This window comes from Phoenix dactylifera, chromosome 2 (assembly GCF_051530095.1).
Source record: "Phoenix dactylifera cultivar Ajwa chromosome 2, Ajwa_hap1_PhDact_Kaust_v1.1, whole genome shotgun sequence".
Taxonomy (NCBI): Eukaryota; Viridiplantae; Streptophyta; class Magnoliopsida; order Arecales; family Arecaceae; genus Phoenix; species Phoenix dactylifera.
In genome coordinates this window covers 42,444,521-42,467,500 of record NC_143191.1, presented here as the reverse complement: position 1 = coordinate 42,467,500, position 22,980 = coordinate 42,444,521, and the positions used below count along the sequence as shown (strand labels likewise).

Here is a 22,980-nt window from a genome sequence, read left to right as displayed (position 1 = left end):
GTCGATATGTAAACGACCGACGTCCCCCCGCAGACCCGCGTCCAGCCGACCCGGCCCCTCAGGAGCCTCGGGAGCAGAATCGACCCGTTGCGGGAGTGATCCACACCATCACTGGGGGCTGCTCTCGGACCGTGAGGAACGCAGGGGGCTCGGCGGAAGTATCAGGAGTGGCCGTCGCGAAGAGGCAGCGGGTCGGAAATGTAATCACTTTTTGTGATGAAGATGTAAAGGGGGTTCAGACTCCCCACGATGACGCCATGGTGATCTCTCTCACTATGGCGGACTATGATGTAAGGCGTGTTCTTGTGGATAGTGGAAGCTCAGCTGATATTTTGTATTACGAGGCCTTCCAAAAGATGGGCTTTTCCCGACAATTGTTGCACAAAACATCCACCCCCCTCGTAGGATTCACTGGAGACGCTATCTCGGCCGAAGGTGTCATCGAGCTGCCTGTGACTGCGGGCATTGCACCCGCAGAAGCCACGGTGCGGCTCGGGTTCTTGGTCGTCCGTGTCCCCTCGGCCTACAACGCTATCCTCGGACGACCCGGACTGAACGCCCTTCGCGCGGTGGTTTCTACCTACCATTTGCTCATGCGGTTCCCCACAGCGGCCGGGATTGGAGAGGTCCGAGGTGACCAGCCGACCGCACGGCAGTGTTTCCTAGCAACTCTCAAAGGAAAGAAGCCCATGGAGGCCCTAAGCGTCGAGTCACTTGACGCCAGAGACGAAGTGGCCTTGCGGCACGGGGAGCCGGCCGAGGGCGTAATCGAAGTTCCCCTCGAAGAAGACCGCCCGGACCGCACGGTCCGGGTCGGTGCCAACCTCGACTTGGAAGCTCGGCTCCGGTTAGTGGAATTCCTCCGAGCCAATGCAGATGTGTTTGCCTGGTCGGCGGCCGATGTACCTGGGATCGACCCGGAGGTCGTTTCTCACGCCCTCAACGTCGACCCGACCCACCGACCAGTAAAGCAAAAGAAGAGACACTGTGCCCCGGATCGGATCCGGGTGGTCGACCAGGAGGTAGACAAACTCTTGGAGGCAGGTTTCATAAGAGAGGTGAGCTACCCCGAGTGGCTGGCAAACGTCGTACTTGTCCGGAAGGCGAGCGGGAAGTGGAGGATGTGCGTCGACTACACCGACCTGAACAAGGCGTGCCCCAAGGATAGCTTTCCGCTTCCACGGATAGACCAACTGGTCGACGCGACTTCCGGATATCAGCTACTGTCTTTTATGGACGCCTTCTCCGGCTACAACCAAATAATGATGGCTCCACAGGACGAGGAGAAAACTGCCTTCATAACAGACCGGGGGCTGTACTGTTACAAGGTAATGCCCTTCGGTCTGAAGAACGCTGGCGCCACTTACCAGCGCCTCGTCAATAAAATCTTCAAGGAGCAGATCGGCCGGAATATGGAGGTGTACGTGGACGATATGCTGGTAAAAAGCCGCCATGCAGACCAGCACATTGCAGATCTGGAGGAGACTTTCACCACCTTGCGAAAGTTTCGCATGAAGCTAAACCCAGCGAAGTGCGCTTTTGGTGCTTCGGCCGGGAGGTTCCTCGGTTTCATTGTCAACCAGCGCGGGATCGAGGCCAACCCGGACAAGATCAAAGCCATCCAAGATATGTCCCCTCCGACCAAAGTGAAGGAGGTTCAGGAGCTCGCTGGAAGGGTCGCCGCGCTCGGACGATTTGTGGCAAAGTCGGCCGAACGCTGCCAACCATTCTTCAAGGTGTTGAAGCGCCCAAAAGACTTCCTCTGGACGGCCGAATGCCATGCGGCGTTCGACCAGCTCAAGGAGTACATGGCGTCTCCTCCCCTGCTGTCCAAGCCGCAAGAGGGGGAGATGCTCTACCTTTACCTGGCGGTCTCCCCAACCGCAGTCAGCGCAGTACTGGTTCGGGAAGAGGCAAGACTTCAGAAGCCTGTATACTACATCAGCCGAGTCCTCCGGGATGCCGAGACGCGGTACACGAAGGCTGAGAAGATCGCCTTCGCGCTGCTGACTGCGACCAGGAGGCTTCGCCCCTATTTCCAGGCTCATTCTGTCACCCTTTTGACCGATCAACCACTGCGGCAGATTCTCAGCAATCCAGAGAATGCGGGACGGCTGGTGAAGTGGGCAGTAGAACTTGGTGAGTTCGACATCCGCTACCAGCCCCGACCAGCCATCAAGGCCCAGGTACTCGCGGACTTTCTCGCTGAGTGCACTGTGCAGGAGGCGGAACCTAAGCCGCCGGAGACACCCAGCCTCGATCTCCCGATCTGGACGCTCCACATTGACGGATCGTCGAACCCTGAAGGTGGAGGGGCTGGGCTGGTCCTCACCAATCCCGATGGAGTGATAGCCGAGTATGCCTTGAGGTTCGGATTTCCAGTGACCAACAATGAGGCGGAGTACGAGGCCCTAGTCGCGGGACTCAAACTCGCCAAGGAGCTCGGCATCCGGCGTCTGAAAGTCTTCACCGACTCCCAGCTGGTGGTCGGGCAGGTTCGAGGGGAGTTCGAGGCGCGGAGCCCGACCATGCAGAGCTACGTCCGGAAGGTGCAAACACTCATTCCCGACCTCGGCAGTGTTGACATTCAGCAGGTCCCGAGGAGCGAAAATGCCAGGGCCGACAGGTTGTCCCGCCTAGTGGACGCAGACGCGCACAACTTGTCGAGGGCAATCTACCTGGAGACCCTGGATGCCCCGAGCATTGACGGGGCTGGAGCGGTGATGGCAATTGATCCGGAGCCGTCTTGGATGGACCCGCTCGTCGCCTACCTCGCCGAAGGAATCCTCCCTGAAGACGAAGATCAGGCCCGGCGGCTTGTAAAGAAGTCCGCCCACTACGTACTTTATGAAGGGAGGCTGTATCGGACCTCGTTTACCGCCCCCCTCTTAAGGTGCCTCCGCCCCGCGGAAGCGGCCTACGCCCTCGGCGAAGTCCACGAAGGCATCTGCGGATCGCACTTGGGGGCTAGGTCCTTGGCGCATAAGATCATGAGGCAAGGCTACTATTGGCCGACCTTGATGGAGGACTCGAAGGACCACGTGCGGAAATGCGACGCCTGCCAGCGCCACGCCAACGTCCAGAGAGTCCCCTCTGTCCCCTTGGCGCCAATCACCGCGCCCTGGCCCTTCGCACAATGGGGAATGGATATCCTCGGACCATTCCCCGTCGCTTCGGCCCAGCGGAAATTTTTGATTGTCGCCATCGACTACTTCACCAAGTGGGTGGAGGCAGAGCCACTGGCCACCATCACGGAGGCACAAGTCCGGAAGTTCGTGAAGAAGAACATCATTGTCCGATTTGGAGTACCTCGGGTCCTCATCTCGGATAACGGTCGACAGTTTGATAACAAGCACTTCCGGGACTTCTGCGAGGAATTCGGGATCGAGCATCGGTTCACATCCGTGTCGCATCCCCAAACCAACGGCGAGGCCGAGGTCACAAATCGGACAATCCTCCAAGGTATCAAAGCGCGGATCGGCCGGACGGGGCAAGCTTGGGTCGAGGAACTCGAGAATGTCCTTTGGGCGTATCGGACCACACAACGGACTCCTACTGGAGAGACGCCTTTCAGCCTAACCTATGGCACGGAAGCCGTTGCCCCCGTGGAGCTCGGACTCCCCTCGCCTCGGGTGGCCGCGCACCGACCCGAGGCCAATTCAGAGCAACTCCGAGGGAACTTGGATCTCTTGGAAGAGGCAAGGGAAATGGCTCAGGTACGGATGGCAATGTATCAGCAGAGGGTGGCCCGGTATTACAACTCCAAAGTCCGACCGAAGCTTTTCAGAATTGGAGATCTGGTGCTGAGGCGAGCTAAGGCATCTCAACCTACGGAAGGTGGGAAGCTAGCGCCAAATTGGGAAGGCCCGTATAAAGTTCGTTGGGTAAACCGACCTGGCTCCTACCAGTTGGAAGCCCTAGATGGCCGAGAAATTCCAAGGGGCTGGAATTCCGCTAACCTGCGGATGTATTACCAGTAGAACAACAAGGCCAGAAAGACAATTTAAAAAGGTGCAATACTTTTCATTTCAATAATTTCTGGTTACAGTGGCGTGCTCGTGTGATTACAAGGAATTCCCAGAGGGGAATTAGGGAGTAAAGAAAGTAAAGAAGAGGTGGGGACCCAAACCCTCAACCCAGGGCGGCTGCAGTCCCACCAGAAGTGGGTGCTTCTAACCGGAGGCGCCATCCAGCACCTCACCAAAAAGAGGAGGAGCCGCCGCAGAAGAAGCTCCCGCTGCCCCCAGGGGAACGCCGCCTCCAAAGGATATTCCCATCTTCCCCAGTGGTAGGGAAGAGAAGGGATTCGAGGGGGAAGAGTATATGGAGGCGCGGTCCCGGATTGAGCGTCCGGCGCAGAGCTCAACCCAGAGGCTGAACTTCAAGGAGGGGAGATGTGATCCCGGATGAAACGCCTAGAGCGGAGTTCCGCCGGGGAGACCCTCCTTGTTGATCCCAGATGAAACGGCTAGTTGGCTGAAGTTGTAAGGGGAGCGCCTCCCCTTTCCTTCGACGGGAGTCTCTCAGTCATATGCCAAGGAGGAGGTCCGCGATCCATGGCAACCTGCAGCTCCGGCTTGGCAAATTCCATCGTACCTGCACCTGTATTTATAGCCAAGCTGCGGCCCCCTGGTAGTTCCGATACGGGTGGCTCCAATAAATGCAGGCGCACTGAATCCGGAGCCGTTCCGGCTCCCGAGGCGTATCTCCCCGCGATTTCCTAAGCGTCATTCTCCTTAAATCGCATTCTTTGTGCAGGACGATCCGGGTGACGTATACCCCTAGGTCCACGTGTCTCCGCTCGCGCCCAGGCCGCATCCTCCTCGAAGAACCCGCGTATCGCGGCCGCTCAACTAACACTCCTCACCAGCAGCAACTGGCGATCCGATTTCCCAGGTAACGCATTAATTAGCGTTTAATACCCTTCTAGTGTTCCCCCCAGGCAACGCTTGGAGGAGAGGAGAAACACGGTCGCGGCTGGGCACAGAGAAACCCCGATGGGCGGCGAGCGACAAGTGGCCGACCAACGAGTGGAATCTCCCGAGGCTCGGCCCTCGGATGCCTGGCTAACCCGATGATCATCCCGGGAGCAGACTAGCCGGAAGCCCCGACCGGTCGCCTCGGCTTGCGCCAGCCTTGGCCGACCAACGAGCGGAATTTCCCTGAGGCTCGGCCCTCGGATGCCTGGCTAACCCGATGATCATCCCGGGAGCAGACTAGCCGGAAGCCCCGACCGGTCGCCTCGGCTTGCGCCAGCCTTGGCCGACCAACGAGCGGAATTTTCCTGAGGCTTGACAACCCTCAGATGCCTGGCTAACCCGATGATCATCCCGGGAGCAGACTAGCCGGAAGCCCCGACCGGTCGCCTCGGCTTGCGCCAGCCTTGGCCGACCAACGAGCGGAATTTCCCTGAGGCTTGACAACCCTCAGATGCCTGGCTAACCCGATGATCATCCCGGGAGCAGACTAGCCGGAAGCCCCGACCGGTCGCCTCGGCTTGCGCCAGCCTTGGCCGACCAACGAGCGGAATTTCCCTGAGGCTTGACAACCCTCAGATGCCTGGCTAACCCGATGATCATCCCGGGAGCAGACTAGCCGGAAGCCCCGACCGGTCGCCTCGGCTTGCGCCAGCCTTGGCCGACCAACGAGCGGAATTTCCCTGAGGCTCGGCCCTCGGATGCCTGGCTAACCCGATGATCATCCCGGGAGCAGACTAGCCGGAAGCCCCGACCGGTCGCCTCGGCTTGCGCCAGCTTTGGCCGACCAACGAGCGGAATTTCCCTGAGGCTTGACAACCCTCAGATGCCTGGCTAACCCGATGATCATCCCGGGAGCAGACTAGCCGGAAGCCCCGACCGGTCGCCTCGGCTTGCGCCAGCCTTGGCCGACCAACGAGCGGAATTTCCCTGAGGCTTGACAACCCTCAGATGCCTGGCTAACCCGATGATCATCCCGGGAGCAGACTAGCCGGAAGCCCCGACCGGTCGCCTCGGCTTGCGCCAGCCTTGGCCGACCAACGAGCGGAATTTCCCTGAGGCTCGGCCCTCGGATGCCTGGCTAACCCGATGATCATCCCGGGAGCAGACTAGCCGGAAGCCCCGACCGGTCGCCTCGGCTTGCGCCAGCCTTGGCCGACCAACGAGCGGAATTTCCCTGAGGCTTGACAACCCTCAGATGCCTGGCTAACCCGATGATCATCCCGGGAGCAGACTAGCCGGAAGCCCCGACCGGTCGCCTCGGCTTGCGCCAGCCTTGGCCGACCAACGAGCGGAATTTCCCTGAGGCTTGACAACCCTCAGATGCCTGGCTAACCCGATGATCATCCCGGGAGCAGACTAGCCGGAAGCCCCGACCGGTCGCTTCGGCTTGCGCCAGCCTTGGCCGACCAGCGAGCGGAAGAATTTCCTGAGGCCTAACCCTCGGATGCCTGGCTTAGCGCCGGAAGAATTTTCTGAGGACTAACCCTCGGATGCCTGGCCTAGCGCCGGAAGAGTTGCCTGAGGCCTAACCCTCGGATGCCTGGCTCAGCGCCGGAAGAATTTCCTGAGGCCTAACCCTCGGATGCCTGGCTTAGCGCCGGAAGAATTTCCTGAGGCCTAACCCTCGGATGCCTGGCTTAGCGCCGGAAGAATTTCCTGAGGCCTAACCCTCGGATGCCTGGCTTAGCGCCGGAAGAATTTCCTGAGGCCTAACCCTCGGATGCCTGGCCTAGCGCCGGAAGAATTTCCTGAGGCCTAACCCTCGGATGCCTGGCTTAGCGCCGGAAGAATTTCCTGAGGCCTAACCCTCGGATGCCTGGCTTAGCGCCGGAAGAATTTCCTGAGGCCTAACCCTCGGATGCCTGGCTTAGCGCCGGAAGAATTTCCTGAGGCCTAACCCTCGGATGCCTGGCCTAGCGCCGGAAGAGTTTCCTGAGGCCTAACCCTCGGATGCCTGGCTCAGCGCCGGAAGAATTTCCTGAGGCCTAACCCTCGGATGCCTGGCTCAGCGCCGGAAGAATTTCCTGAGGCCTAACCCTCGGATGCCTGGCTTAGCGCCGGAAGAATTTCCTGAGGCCTAACCCTCGGATGCCTGGCTTAGCGCCGGAAGAATTTCCTGAGGCCTAACCCTCGGATGCCTGGCCTAGCGCCGGAAGAGTTTCCTGAGGCCTAACCCTCGGATGCCTGGCTCAGCGCCGGAAGAGTTTCCTGAGGCCTAACCCTCGGATGCCTGGCTTAGCGCCGGAAGAATTTCCTAAGGCCTAACCCTCGGATGCCTGGCTTAGCGCCGGAAGAATTTCCTGAGGCCTAACCCTCGGATGCCTGGCTTAGCGCCGGAAGAATTTCCTGAGGCCTAACCCTCGGATGCCTGGCTTAGCGCCGGAAGAGTTTCCTGAGGTTTAACCCTCGGATGCCTGGCCTAGCGCCGGAAGAACTTCGGGAATCAAAAGTCACAAGAAGCAACCAAGAGCTAAAAAAAAAAAAAAAAAAAAGAGGACGAGGGCGAGATGAAGAAATATTCAACGTGCATTAATTTTCAGGGCCGAGGCCCATACAATTGGGCAAAACGCCGACATACAAAAATAAAAAAGACAATGAAAGGTACAAGAGGTCAGCTTGGAGGAACTCCCGGGTCGGGAACGCCGGGCTCGTCCGCGGGAGGTAGGGAAGCAGCAGGAGAACCAGCAGGCGATGGCGCCGGAGAGGAGTCCAGGAGGGAGATCTCGCTCAGGTCAACTTCGGGATACTTAGCCGACACCCTTGCCAGGCCCTCCTCGAAGCCCAAGGTGAAGGCTTCGGCCCCCGCGTCCGACGCGTCATGGACAAACTCGTCAGATTGGCGATAGGTCCGCACTGCCTCCGACATATCATGGGCGAACTCGGCGGACTGGCGATAAGCCTCTACCGCCTGACGCCCGATTTCCGTCCTCTTCTCGGCCAGCTCCGCCTCAGCTCGCTCCATAATCTGAGCCTTGGCCTCCAAGACCTTCGCCACAATCCGGCCTTCGGCCTCAGAGGAGACCCTCAGCAGATCAGCCTGAGCCTCTTTATGCTTCGCCTCGGTAGCAACCCGAGCGGCCTCGGCTTCCTTCAGGCGCGAACGGAGCTCTTGGACGTCCGTGCATGACTTCTCCAGGGCCGACTCCAGTTCGCCTAGTTTGGCTTCAAAAGAGCGGATTCGGTCGCAGGCGTTGTCGGCAGACCGCTGGGCCTTCTCCCACCGCTCTCGATAGTCCGCGATCTTCCGGGACTGCTTTTCAGCCCGTTCCTCCGCCTTCTTGACCCTGCTTTCGAGGCCCGAGGCGGCTTTGAGTTGCTCCCGAGCCTCTGACAGTTGCTCCTCCAGGGCGGCGAAGCCGAGTGCCCGCTCTTCGGCCTCCCGGAGCCTCGCCTCGAGGTCCCCAGTCGTCCTGCCTGCCGCAGCCCGGCCTCCCTCTTCCATTGCTTTCAGCCGGTCCTCGGCCTTCGCCAAAAGCCCCGCCTGTTCCTTGTAGCACTCCTCCAGACGGATCATGTACTGGGCGAGCTAAGAAATAGGAAAAATAAGGGAGTCAGGCGGAGAACAACAGAGCCAATAAATGGTGAAAGACGGCCAGAAGAACACTCACCGACATGAGACAGACGCAGCTGGCGGCCCCGACGTCAGAGACATCCAACTCCCGGACCCGCCGACGGTCCTTCTCCAGCAACACTGTTTCGATGAGATTTCGGGCGCCATCGGTAGTGAAGGCAGACCCCGATTTCTCCCCGGAGCCGGATGGTGGTTCTGCAGCCTTACCCTTATCCATCGCCTGGGGAAGAGTCCGGCTGATCGCGCTCGGGGCGGGGGTCGCCCCAGGAATTGATAGGGTCCCGCTCGGCCGGGGCCTCGGCGCGTCCCTCCTCGAGTCATCAGGAGCCGACCGAGTCGAAGGCCGGGTTGGGGACCGATCACGTCCGACCCGTCCGTCTTGAGCAGGCTCAGATGGCACCTCCGGAGTAGCGGCAACCTTACCACCGGAGGGCTGATACAGCGTCAGCTGCCGGTCGGTGCCCACGACATCTCCCTGACCGGTGGGCCCGGACTCGTCGGTCGGCATCGGAGGTATCTCCTTACGGGACTTCTTCGCCGGTGGGGCCCCGCTCGGAGGAGCTCGTTTCCTCCTCCGGACTGCTTCCAGCAGGGACGCCCTACCAACAGCCTTCGACTTCACCGACCGCATGACGTCGTCGACCTCTGCAAGAAGGACGGGATGGTCAGGGACAGAGAAACCGAAAGGAAGAAGGAACGAAAGAGAAGAAAAGAGCTAAAGAAACGATGGCGGACTCACGGTCGGTGGGGACCGAGCTCAAACCGACGTTCACCAAGGTATCCTCAGAAATAAGGCGGCCCACCGGGGGAAGCTGGCCCTCGGCGACCAACTCCTTCAAGGCGGCAACGCCCTCGGATTCCTCCCTCGACAACTTCGACAGGCCAATTGGGGACTTCACCGGCGTCCCCCAGATTGCCCTGATTTCCCAGGAGGGGTCTGCATCAACGAAAAAGAAGCGCTCCTTCCAGTGGTGAATGGAGGTAGGACCCTCCTTGACAAGGCCGCACCCTCGCCGCGCTGCGAAGCACCACCACCCTTTGTCCTGGGGGTGGCCGCTCAGGCCGTAGAGCTCCCAGAAAACGTTCAAGGTGGCGGGAATCGCATGCAAGCGACAGAGAACCTGGAAGACCGTCAGAGCACGCCACGAGTTCGGCACCAGTTGTGTCGGTGCCATTCCTAAACCCCGGAGCACCTGTAAGACTAGGTCTGAAGGGGGAAAGCGGAACCCGGCTTGGAGGATGCCCTCATTGATGGCGATCTTCCCTCGGGGAGGATGAGACATCCTCTCCTCAGGCCCTGGGAGCGTGACATTGCATGCCTCGGGAAGGTGGTACCGAGCCACAAATCCGTCTAAGTCCTCGGCGACCAGTTTTGACTTGATGCTATCTGCTCCCACTTCGCCCATCCCTAATGGCCAATCTACGGTCAGGACGGGGTCAAGGAGGAGGGAAAGGCCGGAACGACTGGGGTGCACTAGTACAAAAAGAAAAAGTATGAAGAGCTCAAAGTAGAAGAGTGGGAAACTCACTTGAAGAGGAGGAAGAACGGCTCCGAGAGCGTCAAAGGAAAAGCAAGCGAACGTTTCGGCGGCAACAATGGTAGCGCAAAGGAGAAACTCGAAAATGTCCGTAAAGAAGAAGACGGACGGGGGAGGGCCCCCGATTAAATAGGCGAAAGGGCAAGTGACACCTCGATGACGCCAGAAGACGCCTGGCCGCCGAAGGGTCGCTCGCACCCCAAAGGCGAATCGACACCATTAAGGAAGGATGTCCGCCGAAATCCTCAGGTTGCCAGGTCAGCAGCAACCGCCATACGCCATAAAGAAGGCGGGAAGCTTGAAGCGCGCGCGCCTCTCCGAAGGATGGCGGCAATCTCGAAACATCACTCCCTTCACCTGTTCCCCTTCTGGTTCCAGGCTCGGAAGCGGGGGGCTACTGTTATGGGGGAATTGAGCCGCCATGCCCCACGTGATCGGCACGCGTATCCAGGAAAGCTACAGCTGCCCTATGATCCAGCACTCCGACCCCGAGTCGGACCTCCTCGGCTCCGCAGCCCGACCCCGGGTCGGCTGCCCTATGATCCAGCACTCCGACCCCGAGTCGGACCTCCCCGGCTTCGCAGCCCGACCCCGGGTCGGCTGCCCTATGATCCAGCACTCCGACCCCGAGTCGGACCTCCCCGGCTTCGCAGCCCGACCCCGGGTCGGCTGCCCTATGATCCAGCATTCCGACCCCGAGTCGGAGATCTTTTGATAACGACAGGCTATTCTCCAGAGGCACGCCGCGGCCTCCTGCTCCACTACTCCCTGCAACGGCTGTACCCGATGCTGCCCACGATCTCCTGTATCAACCGTACAAAGCGGAGCTCCACTACGCCCTGCCATGACCGTACCCGGCGCTGCTCCACGACGCCCCGTAACGGCCATGTCAGTGGCCATTCTATCGTGCCCCACGACGACAAACCCCCCTGAGAGACCTCCCAGCCAGGTATATATGCGGCTGGGGGGAGAAGGGGGGGGTAAGCAATACCTCCCAGAGCACTCTCTCCCACTTGTGATTATCATCTCTCCTCCTCCAATCTCCTCTGACTTGACCGTCGGAGGGCCATCACCACCCTGGTGGTGGTGCAAGGCTTGTTTGCAGGTTCCTTGGCGGAAGGTGGAGCGCAACCAGCACCAACCAAGACAACTCAGGCGGAACCCCGTTCACACCGTCGTGTCAATCGTTCTCGGTTTGGACCACCAGCAACACATATATATATATGTATATATATACATATATATGTATATATATATATACACATATATATGTATATATATATATATGTGTATATACATACATATATATATATATGTATATATATATATACATATATATATATATATGTATATATATATATACATATATATATATATGTATATATATATATACATATATATATATATATGTATATATATATATACATATATATACATATATATATATATATATCTATATATATATATCAGTTTGTGTGTCCATTACTAAAAATATTTTATCTTCTGACAATGTTGCGTTTGGTGTTGCGGTAAAAAATTGAAAAATACAACCCGGTTTCTAGAAACATCCGGGATACACTAGCCTCTGGTTTTGAAAATACTATGGATTAGAATTGGGCATTTCATCCCCACAATTCCAAGTCTTCGACCATTTATTCCAGAAACCCTTTTAGTATCATCCAGTACTACAAATAAAAAGCGTTGATGTGACATGCATCATGTAATCGGCACAAGCAGTGTAATTTTAAGATCAAAGCAATACTGGAAACGGGAAGTTCAAATCTCTTAATCTATTCTTTCTGAGTAGCTGTATGTCATTGGTTCTTTCTTAGCCGTAAAAGCTATCAAGCATGATGAAAAGTTGGTGACGAAAGACGATAAATGTTGGTAGAAAGCAAAAATCATGGGAGACGTTTGCCCAATAAGAATACACACGTTAGAGTTGGAACCGGATCCCGGAGGTGGCTGCATGCTGCTTTTTGTTACTAAGAATCACTGCAAGTGCATCCTCGAGGGGTCTACTACTTTACAAGATACTGACTGTGGAAAGATTAGCTACCTGCTGTTTATAAATTCAGACATGGAGACCAAGCACTTCAAATCACCATCCAAATTATATCATCGATGCCTCATATCGTAGGCTCTGCCCTGCCTCTATACCTATTTTTATCTACTTTTGGGGTCGAGCCATCGTCTTTTGACGCGGAAGGATATAGAGCTCGGAAGCACAAAGAGAGACAACAATAGCAACCAAATAACAGCAATTATGCGATCACCATTTCTTTACAGCAGCTTGTGTATAATATAATTACATTTTTTGACAGCACGGTCACTAAAAATGTATATACGCCCTTCACGAACATCTATCGATCAGCAATGTCGTCGAAATACAGGGAAGTTCCTGAAGACATATACGACATATGCTATGATTCGGCTGATGTCAAGGAGTCGTCCCTTCCTACCATTGAACTACATTTTGAAGGAGTTGCTGCTGTCCCGATGACCGAGAGAACGATGAAACTGAAATCCAACAACAAACCCTACTGCCTTCCGTTGGTTACTACCACCAACGGAGAAGGCATATTGGGCACCTTCCAGGCTCCAGCAAATTCGAAAGGAGGTAGTTTACGATCTCCAAAACAGAATGATCGGTTTTGGAGACGGAAATTGTTAGTTCCGCTCTTGCTGCCGCATGGTTCGGAATAGCCATGCTTTGAATCTCCAGTACACTGAGGCAATAAAATTTAGCAATGCTATCGCTACTATTATTGCTACATTAATGCTTTCTTTGATTATTTTCACGTTTTCTTATCTTCTTCTAGTTTCCACCCATGAAGTTCTGAAAATGTCTCATGAGTGCTAATAAATTGAAAAGCATGCGAAATTCTTCACTCACAAAGGACTGAAGCAAAATAAATCAGGAGAACTTTGTAATATAACAAACCAAAAAAAAAAAAAAAAATTGATGGAACTTGCGGGCGCGTAGCTCATGATGTATGTAGATAAGCCTCTAGTCATGCCGGATGCACAAGGAACCGTATAGTCATGTTAGTTTTTCGATCAAAAAAGGTTGGGGCAAATGAAGGTTTACGGTGGGGCATCATTCCCAAGTCACTCATCTCAAACGGATTCATCATGTCTTTCTTAAATCTCTACTCATGGACTCGGCATCTTTGAGGAAGCCTTTCATTCCTTGCAGTTCTGTTCTGACCTTAGCGACTTGCCAGGGCGGGACTGGGGTGCTGCCGCGAGTCGCCACGGGACGCAGACGGATCGGACCGGATGTAGTCGGAGTTTTTTTTTTTTTGGTGAGGAAAGTGGAGATGAGCGACGGGACGGGAGGGCGCGCGGCGGCGGTGGCAGAGCACGCTGGGGGTCTTCTCTCCTCGCTCGCTCGGGGCACGGCCACGGTCGGCAGGTCAAGTCTCAGTGGCGGAGCGCAGGCGGAGCCGAGCGCGACAGGGCATTGTAACAACCCAGGATCTCACCCAAAATGGCTAGCCGGAAGGTATTATTTGGGTTCCTTGATCCTGTATAAGTACCCAAGATCTACCCAGCGAATAACCGATGTGGGACTAAACACACGCCCGCACGGGTCCTCACATACTCCCTCCGTTCAAGCCCTGACGTCCTCGTCAGGCTAAGGGTTCATATCTATTCAAATCTAATCACAAACACCATGATTGGCCCGTGGTCAGCTCCAATAGATCCGTGCTGCAGTGTCCCCTAGTCCACATAGGTTATGAGCCGGGTCCGCTCTGATACCATTTGTAACAACCCAGGATCTCACCCAAAATGGCTAGCCGGAAGGTATTATTTGGGTTCCTTGATCCTGTATAAGTACCCAAGATCTATCCAGCGAATAGCCGATGTGGGACTAAACACACGCCCGCACGGGTCCTCACAGGCATCTTCTCCTTTCCTTTTCTTGCTCGCTCGCCTGCCCCCTCTTCGCTTTGCTTGGGAGCTACCGGAAGAACAGTGAACCCACGGGAGAGAAGGAAGAAATAACACCCACGTGAACCAGGCACCGGGGGGTCATATAGCTAGTCACGTGAACTCACGTGAAGAACAGCACCCATGGGAAAAAGGAAACGAAGGAAACGCACCCACGTGAAGGAAATCTGAAATCTAATGGGATTCAATGACGATGGGAAGAAGAATAGGGGAGAAGACCAGACCTGAGCACTCAGTGATGAGCAGCACCAAACTATATCGTCAGAAGCTTGGCAGATAAATTTTGCAGGCGCAGTTCCGCTCCATTCTTCAACAGCAGCATGTCAAACCGTACTGTTAGAAGCTTGGCGGGAGACTTGGCAGGTGCAGTCCCACTCCAAACCCCAGCAGTAGCGCACCACACCGTACCGTCAAAATTTAGCAGGTAAACTTGGCAGGTGCGGTCATGCTCTCGATCATGAAGGCGTACATCTGCATGGCACCGCCCCATTTCTCAATCTTTGGCTTTATTCGCTGCCCCCAGCTCCTTCATAATCCAGTTTGAGGTCTCTTGCTCTTCTTCATAGTGCTTTCGTCTACGAGCGTCATTGAGCTTCAATTGCCTTCTCTCTGAGATCTATCCTCACTACGAACGTCTTCACCAAAACTCATCCTTCTGGCATCTTTCGATCTCTTGTTTCCAAATTCAAATTAGTGTCCACTTTACCACCCTGAGTTTGAGGGAGGACGTTAATATCATATGATTGATTAGGACCTTGATTGATTTGTGATTTATTGTGCTAAACTAATTAGTCGGCCTTAATAAATTTCGTCAGCCTCTTAATACTATATAAAGGCTGCTCCTATACATTGTAATAAATACGTAGAAATATAATTCTCTTCTCTAATTCTTTTTTTAAACAAGATTTCCGAGACACACGACACTAATAATTTGTAGTGTTCAGGAAAATTGTCAATATTCCATCAAAAGCACTAAATATTTCTCTCCAACAAAAGCCCTTTGGTATCTGCTGTTTATTTTTTGTTTTTCTGCTTTCCTAAAGAAGTAATGAAGGAAGTAAGATACTTCCCGTGTTTTATTAAAGAATCAGAATAAGTGGGCAGCCTACATTGATGCTCTAATCTTTTTTCTGCTGCATTATTGTTTTGATAAATAAAATATAAATTTCAATGGCTTTTGCTGTTATGACTTTCTCCAATAACGTCACATAGAAATGTTTGCTTGGCCACCTGCAAATGATGCCCTTCATTTTCAGACAATTCCTCGAGCATCAAATTAATTAATGACTTTACTTGGACAATAAAGGATGGTTGTAGATCAAGGAATGCCTTTATTGTTAAGCAAAATTGGTTGTAGAGAGCGCCTATCTATTGTAAGAGAAGAGAAGAGGAGAGCTACTATCAGCAAAGCTAGCTACTAAAAGGCATGAGCTAGTATCTGGCCTACAACTCATTAACTACTATCCTCAAGGTAGGAGTTTTACGACACTTCCTCACTCATCTATATTAGAGTATTCTAGAGAAAAGACGAAATAAGTCTCTATTCGATGAGTAATAAATTTATAACTTGCAATCACTTATGATTAAATCAGTGGCTGTCTAGAGCAATTGCTCTTTAGCAAGTATAGATGCCACTATCTTCCATTAAGTATTTTTTAATTACTGGTACTTTATTATAAATGCTGCTATAAATTTGTAATCCAGGATATACAATTTGAAGTGTTGAACTACTATTATGGCATTTAATTAATACGCCAATAAATAAATCTATAATTTATGCGATTTTGAAAGATTGCCGCTAAACCTTAAATTGTTATAATACAAGTAGGGGTGGCAATCGGGTCGGGTCGGGTCATAAACGGGTCGGGTCACATGCAGGTCGGGTCAGAAAATCATAAACCTGAACCCGACCTGTTTATTAAACAGGTCAGAAATTACAACCTGAACCTGACCTGTTTATTAAACAGGTAACCCGACCCGACCCGTTTAACCTGTTTAATAAACAGGTAACCTGTTTACCCAACTCGACCCGACCTGTTTAACCAGCTGCTTGCCCAACCTGACCCGTTTAACCTGTTTAGACCTGTTTAACCTGCCCAACCCAACCTGTTTAACCTACCCAACCTGACTTGTTTCAACCTGTTTAGACCTGTTTAACCTGTTTAGACCTGTTTAGACCCGTTTAACCTGTTTAGACCTGTTTAACCTGTTTAACCCGTTTAACCTGTTTAGACCTGTTTAACCTGCCCAATAGTTAAACGGGTTAAACGGTTTAAATGGGTCAGACATCTAAAACCCGTATCTGACCCAATTAATAAACAGGTTAAACGGGTCGACCTGTTTACGACCCAAACCTGTTTAGGCCAAACCCAAACCTGTTTATGGCGGGTCGAACACGGGTCGGGTTGGCGGGTCGGGTCATATTTTGCCACCCTTTAATACAAGTTGTAGCTTGGTGAATTAAGTTGGCAAATCATCGGGCCTTCATCCAAAAATAAAGTACTTTGTTCCAGCACCTTTTTCTTTCTCATTCTGCCCCTTCCGGCTATCAGAAAGAGGCCAAGCTTTGCCGCCATCTAGGACCCCTGAGAGCATGGGGCTGGCGGTTGGGGAGTTAGCCATAGTTCATGTCGAGTGTGATCAGTTCTTTGATGGTCTTCTACCTCTTCTTCTCTTCTTTGCGCCAGTCGACCACCGTCGCCGGTGGTGCCGCTGCTGAAAGCCGCCGTCGCTAGAGCTTGACCACCTTGGGCCGCCACCCCCGTTGATCCGAGAAGAAGAGGATGAGATTGAGCTCTCCCCTATTTGGAAAAAGAAGAAGAGAGCCCTCTCTCTCTTCTTTCGCTCTCCTCTCTTCTCTCTATATCTCTCTTGGTTCTTAGTTTCTCTCTCTACAGGATTTTCTCTTCCTACTGAACTTTCTCTCTCTATCTAAACTTTCTCTCTCTACCTGGATTGTGTATATCTCTTATGTTTCTCTCTTTGCGTGGTTCTATGTGAAAGTAAATTCTAGGTTCTTCGGTGTTAAGCATGCTGATTTTTTTTTTTAAACTATAGCTGAACCTGATCGGGTTGCCTACGTACTCCTTCATAAGGGGGATCAAGCCATACGTAGTTCTTTTTAAGTTTTAAAAAATACAGCGGAAAACCGAATCAAATAATTTAATTCATGCATGCTTACAAGATAAAATCTAGAAATCAGCACCTTAAGAACACATAGGATTATGCCGGAATCGTTTAAACAATTATGCTAAAACTTTCATGCATGATTAACTATTAGATCTGAAACTTGAAAACTCTATTCCAATTAATCTCCGAATATCCATCGAATGGATTCTGGAGATATCTCCGTGAGGAGCCCCAAAAGAGGGTAAAACCTCAGGAATCGAACCTAGATCTTGACACCATAATAAATGATTAATGCAAGATTAATACCTTTTATGATGGATGAAAGTTGTGGATCTGATCCTTGACTTCGCAGCCATGTACACGAATGGCCTCTACGAGAAGTACACGCGAAGTTCCTGAAGAGATCCAATCCTACGGAAGTGCTAGTTTGCGCAGAATTTCTTGAGGCTGAAATATGATCTTCTCAACGCTATCAACTTTTGAACCGCCTTCTTGGAAGAACTTGAAGGAAAGGTTTGGAGGGATTGAAGAGGACTTAGATCTGATCTAAAGACTCTTATCAGGGACCCCTAACACTAACGGCGTGATGGACTTAGAGGAGGAAGAAGTCGGCTAGATTGAATGCAGAATTTTTCCATGCATGAACTAGGGTTCCTCTCTTTTCTTTTCCCTTTTTTCTTCTTCTTTTTCTCTTTATTCCTTGAATTCGACCACCAGCTGATGGAGGTCCTTTTAATGTTGCTATCCCCTCTAACTTCATGCCAACCATTCTATATTTGTGGAGGATTTTGTGGAGTTTTGAATTTTGAATTCAAAATTCAAGTTCATGTGCCATTACATGATGAAGCTTGATCTAATCTAAACCATTCATCATGTTGCCACTTTCCTCTTTCAATTTTGAAATTTCCATGCCCCCAATCAGATTAGAGGGTCACGTGGTGATTTTTTGGTAATTAAATTCGAAATTCAACCTTAATTAGAAGTGAGATAAAGATAAGGATGACATATGTCATGAAGAGAGAGAATTTGATCTTATCCAATTCTTTTCATGAATTTATCTCTCAATTTTGACCCATCTAATGATGAAAGAGGTCCCTGATGTTGCCAAGTGTCCCATGGCACCATTAAATAAATTAAATTAATTTTTAATCATATTAAAAATCAATTTATGGCGCCATGCATGGATATGTGACAAGTGGATTTCAAGATCCGAACAGTTTCAGATCAAATCCATTTAATTTAATTAAATCCTAACAATTAGAACGATCTAATTACCATGGGTTGAACCTAATCCAATTAGGTCAATCCCTAATTAAACACAAATTTAATCTAATTTAATTTGGTCAACCTAAGTCCTCTTGATTCAGACCTAATCCAATCAGGTCAAAAATTCTGATTGAGCCCAGAATTGAATCTAATTCAATTTGGCTCATTCTTAGTCTAATTACTCAATCCAATTGAGTTCGTTAGCAATCTAATTACTAATTAATCCTCCGATAATTACTTTAATTATTTTATAATATAATTTGCCAATCGAATTGACCAAATTATCCCTGAATGATTCTTAATCATTCATCAGCCTTCTTGATCAATCAGGAATCTTCTATGCGTGTGACCTTATAGGTTCGAACCTAAGCCGGTAGTATAGGAACGACTTCCTACACTAATCGATGTGACCATCTAGCAATGGTATCCGATGTCCGGATAGGCCGAATATATGCGAAGCAAATATTATGGAACCCTGAACTATGGTTACTGTATAATTCAATCCCTTTGACTCCTAATTCCAGGATGACTTAGAGCTCACTGTCAACCCTATAATTAGTACATCCATTATGTGATTAACTTTAGATATCCCGTGACTCCTCACTGGGATTATCCTGGCCAAGGTTTTGCTAAATTAATCACAAGACATTATCTCCTGTTTCCAGAAGGAGTCAATTTCATCTCGACTCACAACTGACTACGCAAGTACTTGACTGCACCCAGTGACCTTCCGTCACTGAATTAGAAATCCAGGTAGTCCGGTACCAAATTACAATGAGTTGCTTGCTAGTCACAGGTTGCGGTCTCAGATCAGAGGGCCAAACTTATACCCATATCCACTCGGAACATCTCTTGACAGTAGAGCATTCCGGAATTGGTCACGTTCATTGAAATGTACTCCTACACTTCACCTGTGTGGCAAACCAGTGTCTCCACACTCCTTGGTTAAGAGGACAACCAACGTATATGTCACACAACGACCTAATCTCGATAATGTTGTCATCCTTGTAACAACATATCATTTGGTTGCGAACTAGTTTAAGGACTCGAAGATAAATCCTCCTTTATCATTAATAAGTCCTAAGGACTTCATCATATAAGAGTCCATTTGAAGATATAAAATGATGAATAATGCCAAAAAATACTTTATTGATTTCTCAATTCATTTACAAAATTCAATCAACATGCTGACGGTTGACATTTAGGATACAATTCCCAACACTATGGACCCAGCAAAAGGGTCCTAGATGTTTTTTATGCAGACCTAGATTAACCCCAGTAAAGAGCTCTCGACTAGTATCACTACACAAAAAAAGAAAACTTCCGACAATTCTAAGCGTCGGCAAAAATTTTTCCCCGTCAACATTTGCCGACGCTTTTTAAAAGCATCGACTAATGACGACATTTAAAAGCATCGTCGAAGTTAATATGTAATTGACGACTCTTTTAACGACGCTTTTTAGCGTCGTTAAATAACGACGCTTAAAAATGTCGTTAAAAGCGTCGTCAGAATCCAAAAAACCACCTCATTTTAGTCCCACGTCGGCGGATCTGAAAAAAAAACTGTTTATATAGCCAAACCCAACCACTCCGCACGGATAGAATGAAGGTACCGATTAGGAAGGTTGTTTGTATTTCTGAATGGAGGAGAAGATGCAGACAGCAAATGGTAATTTTCTTGGCAAATGGTAATTCGCGATGCTTTAAAGCGTCGGTAAAGAGCGACGCTTTAAAGCGTCGGGAATTAACGACGCTTTTAGAAGCATCGAAAAATATTTTTTCCACTGTAGCATAGGCGACGCTTTACCGATGCTTTGGAAAACATCGGGATGGTTTCTACCGACACTTAGAAGCGTCAATAATAGCCAAAAAAAGCATCGCTAATGTCCAAGTTTGTTGTAGTGTATCGCTGCAACCATCCATAGCGCTAGCTTTACCTCGACCATCACCAAGCACCATTGGACTCTATCAGCATTAATATCATTGTGTTACCTATACCATGGTTTGATTCATCTTTCGTAATTTGATTGGCTTGATTGGCCAGAGCGAGCCATTCCAAATCGTCAGATACTGCTACCTAGTCGATCCTAGCTATCCTGCACCTAACTATTGTCAGCCATCAATAGACCTATAATTGATAACCCCTGATCTATTATCTTGATTGGATTTGCGTTTCTTGATCAGATGGATTGAGTTACACTATATCGACTGATTTAAATAACTGGGCATTGTCACCTAGGTGGCCTTGTATATCTTTCTATCTAAATTTATTTTCATAGTCAACCCTAGTTTTGTATGCGGCTACAATCATCTAGGTAGAAATAGGCCCAACAAGATCTTATACTCTAGTTTCTCTATCTTCTTGTTGGTACTTTCTCTCTCTAGCTCGATCTAGGAAGATCATTGTTTGTGAGGGCTGTTAGATAGTCGTGGGTTGCTACATTATGGTGGACCCCTTTAGTGGATCAGTAGAGGAGGCTGGATTGTTGGATGCTTTAGATAATTTTAGATGTTGATTTGGTCTTGTAGAAGAATAATCTTTTGGACAAGAGGATGTTGAGCAGGGTTCTGTGCACTTCGGTTCGTAGATCACAGAGTAGGCAGGTGATTAGTGTGTCCTAGATTGTCTGCAAAGAGATAAGAACCTTTGTACACCAACCTGTATGATATAAATATTTTAGTACGTATATGATGTGCTAATGATCAAGATAAGTAAGAAGCAAAAATAGTTTTAAATTATATTTTGATCAAGTATGCTTGTGATTGATGGTATGATAGATGTGTATATAAGCTTAACCTATATTTGCATTATCGGACTTATAAATGTGGTGCTCCAAAGTAATCATGCTATATTGGTTACCCTGTCACGGGCTGAAAATATGACTGTGGTTAGTCCTAAGCCAAAAATTAATAAAAAAAATTATGTGTGGATGTAAATTGGATTGAATAAACAAAGACTTTGTGCTTATGTCGTTATTATGGTAGGCCCCGTCACAGGCTAGAAATATGATACTTTGGCATGCCCTGTCATAGGCTGGAAATGTGAAACCATAGTTGGCAGGCTCTGTCACATGCTAGAAATGTGATACTTTGGCTGGCCCCATCGCAGGCTAGAAAATATGTCTGAGATTTGGCCCAAAGTCGAAAAGATAATTGATCCGGATTAGATTAAAAAGAAATGAAAATAAAAGAAATGAAAATATTAATGAAGATTTATGAGTTATCATATGCTATATCCCTCTTGAGTGGATGGATTTCTATTGATATTTGATGAACAAAGTTATACTAATTATTCGAGCATTATTGATAGTCGGTTTGTGATTTTATGATGTGTGTAATGTTTTCTTGCCGTTTTTAAATTTATATTATTATTGTGTTGGTGTTGAGGTGTGGAGATACTTACTGAGTTGTAAAGCTCACAATCTCTTTCTCTTTCTCTTTTTCAGAATTACATATTGTATTATGCATGGCGATGATTAAGATCACAGGTGGAGGGGATGATTAGATAGAGCATCACTGATACTGATTAGATGATCAAATTTTGTAATTGGAACAATTTTGTTGTTTGGTATTAATTGAAATCATTATTGATTACGGATGAGGTGGTATTATATTTTTAGGGGCTCTGCCCTAGGGAGTGTGCCCCCGTGTCACATGCCTAGGCATGGCAGTTCGGCCCAACACGGTACCAACAAGCCCAAACAGATTGGCCCAGAGCTAAGGGAAAAGATTGAGAAATATCCTAATTTGAACCCAGCTTAATTATAATTTTATATATTGAGATTTCCTGGGGTTTTGGGCGACCTAGGCCCGATATTCCTTCAAAGCAATCCTTCTCATTTAATTATTGATGACTCTTTTACTTTTCTGAACTGGTTCAATTTTTTAAAAAGGAGAATGACTTGTTTAAAGGTCCAGGTCACAAGTCCAACTGGGCTTTTGTTAAAATATTTAAAACTAACATTATTTTACTTAGAAATATAACATATATTTACTAATAGGTTTTTTTCATCAAATACTATCATTACTCAGTTTAGTGCTCTTGATTCCCCTTGTAGACTATATCATCTTTTTTTAAATTTCAATAAATTACGGTCACAGCTTATAGCCTCCCTTTCCCTTAGAAAAAAGATCTTTAATTATATCATAAATAAAAAAAATATCAGTTACCTATTTTTAGAGAGGTGGTATGAAAAATTATAAAAATTATTGGAATACATAGAAATTATTAATATTTTAAAATATTGTTAGCAACAGTGTTTTGAAAATGTCATAAATAAATTTTTTTTTCATTTTTATCAAAGAGAAAAGGATCTACATTTTATAAAAAACATAATTAAAATATGAAATATCACAATATATGAAATGGTTATTTAGTGATTTGAATATATTTGAATAAGTACGACAAATCACCAATATAAAGTATCTCTCTCCCACCTCGATCGTCTCTTTTGCAATCTCCTTGGGAGCATTTATTCCTTTTATATATCGGACTCATGGTTAGATTTCAATATAGAATTAAATGGCTCTTGGTTCATTG

The 22,980-nt window shown here is 49.2% G+C and overlaps 1 protein-coding gene and 1 long non-coding RNA gene across 2 annotated transcripts in view; both read right to left on the bottom strand.

Moving 5' to 3' along the window:
• The window catches only part of LOC149768341 (uncharacterized), a 28,507-nt gene extending 18,646 nt beyond the window's left edge, over positions 1-9,861 (bottom strand). The window contains exons 1-2 of the mRNA XM_089929313.1: positions 8,588-9,861; positions 7,834-8,505 (exon numbers count right to left, since the gene is read on the bottom strand). Coding sequence (XP_089785439.1) covers positions 7,834-8,505; positions 8,588-9,181 — 1,266 coding nt within the window. The 5' untranslated portion in view covers positions 9,182-9,861. The remainder of the gene's footprint in view (positions 1-7,833; positions 8,506-8,587) is intronic.
• Positions 1-22,980, bottom strand: part of LOC149768340 (uncharacterized) — a 64,111-nt gene that overhangs the window by 22,225 nt on the left and 18,906 nt on the right. The gene's annotated exons all lie outside the window — the stretch shown is intronic.